This window comes from Myotis brandtii, unplaced genomic scaffold, assembly GCF_000412655.1.
Source record: "Myotis brandtii unplaced genomic scaffold, ASM41265v1 scaffold485, whole genome shotgun sequence".
NCBI classification, from domain to species: Eukaryota; Metazoa; Chordata; class Mammalia; order Chiroptera; family Vespertilionidae; genus Myotis; species Myotis brandtii.
This window is the reverse complement of record NW_005368527.1, coordinates 478,630-484,629: the sequence shown is the minus strand read 5'-3', so window position 1 is coordinate 484,629 and position 6,000 is coordinate 478,630. Positions and strand designations below refer to the sequence as shown.

The following is a 6,000-nucleotide window of genomic DNA, read 5'->3' as shown; positions in this document are numbered from 1 at the left end:
AAGAAAGGCCCCCCCCCCCCGTCCCCCCCTTCCCAGTTAGCCACCATTCTTACCTCTAGCAGAGGTTAGTTTTGCCTGTCCTTGGCCCACAAGGTATGGAATCATGCAATATGTGCTTTCTCTGATCCAAATTACATCTCTGAAGTTCATCCACACGGCTGTGGATGGTGCCCTGGGAAGAGCACTGTTCTTGGTAGGTGAGAACTAACACCTGTGACCTACCACAGTAGTTTATTATTTTCTTACTTTGTTGTGTTGAGTTGTGTGAAGACATGTACATTATTTATATGCCCTCCTGCTGATGGTATCTGGGTTGGTTCCAGTTTGGGGCTATTGTGAATAGTACTGCTGGGAATATTCTTGCACATGCCTTAGGTCAGTGATGGCGAACCTTTTGAGCTCGGCATGTCAGCATTTTGGAAAACCCTAACTTAACTCTGGTGCCGTGTCACATATAGAAATTTTTTGATATTTGCAACCATAGTAAAACAAAGACTTATATTTTTGATATTTATTTTATATATTTAAATGCCATTTAACAAAGAAAAGTCAACCAAAAAAATTAGTTCATAGGTTCGCCATCACTGGCATAGAGCATCGGCCTGTGGACTGAAGGGTCCCGGGTTTGATTCCCATCAAGGGCACATGCCCGGGTTGCAGGCTCGATCCCCAGTGGGGAGTATGCAGGAGGCAGCCTATCAGTGGTTCTCTCTCATCATTGATATTTCTATCTCTCTCCCTTTCCCTTCCTCTGTGTACCCCTGACCTGCAGTTGTCCCTTTAGAATAACTTGAACAGGTACACAAATCACCCTTGTAAGGATGGTTTTGGCAGAATTTGGTGTGGCCTGAAGCAGGGGTAGTTCAAGTTAAAGGAGTCCACAGGACAAGGGGCTCAGGACAGGCGCTGGGTGGGGGTGGGGATAAATAAGCTTTTAAAAGCAAGTTAATAAAATGGTAGGTCAAGTATGGATTCATTATTGTGTTATCAGCAGTTCCTTGTGGGATTTCTTTAATTAGCAACCACATATTATTTAAGTTACCAGAAGATGTTCTTAGTAGTTAAGCATGAGGCTTTTCCTGGAGCACTCAGTAGTGGACAGTGGCCATCCAAGAAGGGCAGACCAGAATTTTAATGTAAATGACATATTTGGGGCTTGCAAATCATCCTTTCTCATACATGGGCAGTGTCCCCTAAAAGCTCTCAGATGTTATAAAACCTGGTTTGTCTGTTTTTTGTTTTTGTTTGTTTTTCCTAAAAACCTGATTTGTTGCTCATTGTCCCTCCTGCATGAGCTCCATAGAGCCACAGCCCCTGCCACCTCCTGTTTGGCTTACCTCCATGCCCTGTTTCTCTCCGTTGTTACCTATTCTCTTTCCTTTTGGGTGACAAGTCTTTGAGAAGAGCAGGCCCTGGAGCCCTTTTAGTCAGTGCATGGAGTGGCTCCTTGACCTATCTCCTCCAACCAGTCTGGGAGAGGAGCTTAGTCCTTGGTCGTGGTGGTGGTGTGGAGACACATGTCATCATGGTGGCGCCTCTCCACTGATGGTGGCTTTTCTTTTCCCTTTTAGAGTGCCCGGTGAAGAATGTGATGGGATCAGTAGCATGTCTTCGGAGAGCGGCCCTGGGACGAGATTAAGAAATCTGCCCGTAATGGGGGATGGACTAGAAACTACCCAAATGTCTACAACGCAGGCCCAAGCCCAACCCCAGCAAGCCAACGCAGCCAGCACCAACCCCCCGCCCCCGGAGACCTCCAACCCCAACAAGCCCAAGAGGCAGACCAACCAACTGCAATATCTGCTCAAAGTGGTGCTCAAGACACTATGGAAACACCAATTTGCGTGGCCTTTCCAGCAGCCTGTGGACGCCGTCAAGCTAAACCTCCCTGTGAGTAGCTTGGGCAGGAACCCAGAGTAGCATCTTCCAGGGCTCTTTTTACACTGCTCCTGGGGAGGATAGACTTTAGGGCAGGGTAGAGATATGCTTGAGTTGTGAAAGCATGAGACCCAGCTCTGAACTCCAGCACCCTCTGGCCCTAGAATGAGTGGTTTCAGCAATCCTGATGAGTGGCGATGAGGAAGAATAGAGAACGTGCTTATTGGCTTAAGCAGATTAGGATCCCAGGATGTATTGTGTAGAGAGCAATTGAAACAAAGGTAAAGGAATACTTGCAGTTTTCCTTTGATTCCATGGGTAGCTGAAGTGGGAGCACTTCTGTCCCCTCTCTTCTCAGGTGCTCCTAACCTTCCCAGAAGTAGATGCGGTTGGTCAAACCATGCAAGAGAAGGCTGGCTTGCTGCAGGAGCAGTCCTCTTCTGGTACTGGCGCCATCACTATCACTCAGAGCATAGGGCAGGAAAGGTAGTTGATTATTTCCCAGGGAGCAAGTTCATGGAAGAGGCCTGGCTAAAGGCCGGATATGGGTGCATCTTTGGCCCAGCTGCCTTTCTGCATGCCCTCATGCCTACCCGCCCCTTCGTGGCTATACTGCACTAGCTCTTGGTGTTTTTTTTGTTTTGTTTTTTTGTACTCTCTGCCTCTTCTCTCTTTAGAGAGGTTTCTGTTTGTCCACATTCCTAGCAAATGATTCTGGAAACTTGACTTGTAACCCTAACTGAACCTCAAGGAACAAATGGAATAAATGCTTTAATATTTTCTTCAAATGCTTTTAATTGTTTTTTTCTTCAAAGCATCAAGGACTGAATGTCTTTAAGTTGCCCTCTGCTGTTTGCCAAGTCCCTTCCCTACACCTCCAACCCCTGGACCAGGAATTGGAATTAGATAACCCAGGCAGCGGTTTATGAGTGCTAGAGCTAGCTGTATAGCTGTAGGACCCTCCGCCTTAGCCAGGCATCCAGTTTCAAGTAGGATGAACACACTGGCATGATTCTCCTGGCTTAAAGGCCACTATATCTGTGACAACTGTCCAGTGCTATCTGTTTGCTGAATACATGTCATGTGCACTTGAGAAGAGAGAGTCAGGAGAGGGCACTGCAGGCCTGAGTCATGAACCGGCTCAGGAAAGAGGGTGGAGGCAAAAGAGGGTCCTCACCAAATTTGGACTTCAGAAGCCACACTTGTCATTGACTATAACAAGGGGTAGAGGCAGCTGACCTATCACTAGAGGGAAGCTCTTGGGAGAGCTTGCTACTCTGGTCTCTGGTTGAGCTGGTTGTGCAGGGTCCACAGATGAGGGTGATCTTCCTAGAGCAAATACAAAAAATGGGTGAGAAGAAGCCCTGGGATGGAAACCAGGGAGGAGGTGGGAGCTTGCAGAGGGGAGCCAGGAGACCTACCAACAGAGCAGTCCCCCATGTCTCCACATTGGAGGCTACAGGGGGGCCAGAAATGAGGATTCCGACCTGACCCTCCTGTTGGCCTTTAGGAAGGCATTGGTGACCTTAGGAAGATGTGACGCAGAAGTAGAAACCAGATTCTCGACGGTGTGAATGAGAAGGTGAGGACACGAAGCCATCATTCAAAGAAATTTGGCTTTGAAGGGAAACGCGGCAGGGTCAGAACAAAGAAGGGGTTGGTTTGTATAGGGTGATGCAGAGGGCCGAGAGGGTGAGGCAGACAGGAGAAAAGGGCACTGGGGGACCCTGGATTTTTAGGCAGCAGCATCCCGGCCAATGGGACAGCCACAGGGGCGGGTTGTCTATTAGATCAAGGATTCTACTTCTCTCTGTGACTGTTGACATTACCCTCAGCAGTTCTGATATAGGAAGGAGAGGCGGATGGACAGTGGCACTGATCTAGTATCTTTAGAGAGGTAGGAATAGTGAGAAGTAGACCCGGGGGGGAGGGTGGTGGTGGTGGTGGTGGGTGCTGGTAGGCTGGGAGCAATGTCATGCTAAAGCCCAGTTTTTTAGGGGACTCAACCCCCCACCCCTCCACCTCCCACTTTAGGAGATGTTAATAGGCTCACCCGAAAAAGGTTTCCTTTCCTTTTTTTCCTGTTTTCTGATGCCTTCCAGATCTTCACCTCCATTTTGGTCTCTGGTTCTTGTTGGACGTTTCACTAGAATGCCTGCCTCTTTCAAATTCAGTACACATGTATGGTTGGATTGTCATGCCACTAAACCCACTGCCTCCTCGTCAGTCCCTTCTCCCTACCACCCCCCTTTTGTCTTCATCCCACCTCCTCCCTTGTCCTCTATCCTCAACCACTGTCCTGTTTACCCTTGAGTCACTTGACACACTGGTCACTTCAAGCACCTGACACCCTCTAAGAGACCTCTGACCATAAATAAAATCTGGATTTCCATTGGGACAGATATATCTGGACTTGATTCTCTTGGGAGAGGTGATCAGAGCACAGTATAATGTAGAAAGTCTGGTTTAGTCTCCCCTTTGAGGCCTCTTGGCCAAGATGCCTAGAGCTGGGATCTGTGTGAGCTGGTGATTTTTGTTCCTTTTCTTCTGGGTGTCAAAGCAACTCAAAACCTCATACCCCCAGCTTGCCTTTCCAGTACTGCCCACCACTGTTCCCACGTAGGACGTTGGCACATGCTAACAGATAGGCCTTCCCCTGCCATAGGCTTCCACTTGGACTTGGTTTTGATACCCCATTCAGGCCTAATTATGGGGTTCTTGGTGGGGCTAGGTGGCTGCATGCAGGTCTCCTGCCTGGCTCTCTGGTCCTTCCACCTGGAAACCTAGGTGCTGCCTGTTCTGTCCCCAAATTCCCCTATGGTGGTTTTTAAAAATAAACATTTGGTTTTAGTATTCTAGACTTAGAAGAAAGCTGTGGCGATAGTAGTGTTTGATCCAAAGGGCTTGTGGACATCTATGCCTGCCATCTGGCTCCTTCTGTTTGGCACTTGTAGAATAAGATCCAAGGGTTTGAGGAGGGTCTGTGAAGGCTGTTGCAGATTCCTCATTTGGCAGGTAACCTGTTTAGTGCTTACTTGTACCAGATACTAATGGGTCCTTAGTGGTAGACTGTGTACAAGTAAAAGAAGTGAAAGGCCAGTGAATTTGACTGAAGGTGGAGGTCTGCTCCATGATTGTTCAGTGTGACAAGAAGTAAGGGATCCAATTGTTAGGGGTGAGCTCCACTGCTGGTTCCATTGGAGTTTGCATTTTATGGACGCATAAAATTTCACATTGTGGAGAGAAAGTAGAACCTGCCACAAGTGGTTTTACTAGATAAGAACTGCTTTTTAAAAGGCTGTATGTTCTCCCCATTATTTATTTAAAATGGAAGGTCACTTTAACATACAAAAAAAAAAAAAAAAAGATCTCAGTAAAGACATCCTGTTCCCAGACAGGGCAGTGGCAACCTTGAACGTTTTTCCTCCAAATTACCACCTAGCATTTGGGAATCCTTCGCTGGTTTACTTTATCTTGGGGTCTCCTTGAAATTGTTCACTGACAACATGGAAGAGCTTCGGGCTGTGCATCTGTGGAGTGACCTGTGAGATCTGCAGGCCCAGCTATGAGTGCTGTGTGACTGCGGAGGTGACACTGGCCTTTTGCTCTCTCTGCTCTCCAGGATTACTATAAGATCATTAAAACACCTATGGATATGGGAACAATAAAGAAGCGCTTGGAAAACAACTATTACTGGAATGCTCAGGAATGTATCCAGGACTTCAACACTATGTTTACAAATTGTTACATCTACAACAAGGTGAGATGTTGGGGCCAGTGTCCAGCTGCCCTGCGGGGAGGAAGAGGCGGATATGTCTGAAGCCCATAGGCAGGGGTGTTGGAGTAGATTGGAGTCTGACAGAGGACACTTAGAAGCAGGGGTAATGGAACCCATGGTCTTGCCTGTGACTGTGTTTCTTTTGTGGGGAGAGGGGTGCTCTGTGTTTTCTGAGCCGTCCTTGTTAGCTTGAAGCATGTGCTGCTTATGCCCTTGGGATTTAGGTTCTTTAGTATGTGTAGTAGAGAAGGTGTGAGAAGAACAGTGAGGACTTGTTAAAAAGTCCATTTGGATGTTGTAAATTGTCAAGAAGTCTACAAAATGTATGCTCAAACAGAAACCTT

At 47.4% G+C, this 6,000-nt stretch overlaps 1 protein-coding gene and 1 pseudogene across 1 annotated transcript in view; one reads left to right on the top strand and one right to left on the bottom strand.

The window, feature by feature from the left end:
• The window catches only part of LOC102255011, a 9,587-nt pseudogene extending 6,321 nt beyond the window's left edge, over positions 1-3,266 (bottom strand).
• The window catches only part of BRD4 (bromodomain containing 4), a 42,725-nt gene that overhangs the window by 7,404 nt on the left and 29,321 nt on the right, over positions 1-6,000 (top strand). Inside the window, 2 exon segments of the mRNA XM_014547773.1 lie at positions 1,572-1,890; positions 5,501-5,638. Coding sequence (XP_014403259.1) covers positions 1,572-1,890; positions 5,501-5,638 — 457 coding nt within the window.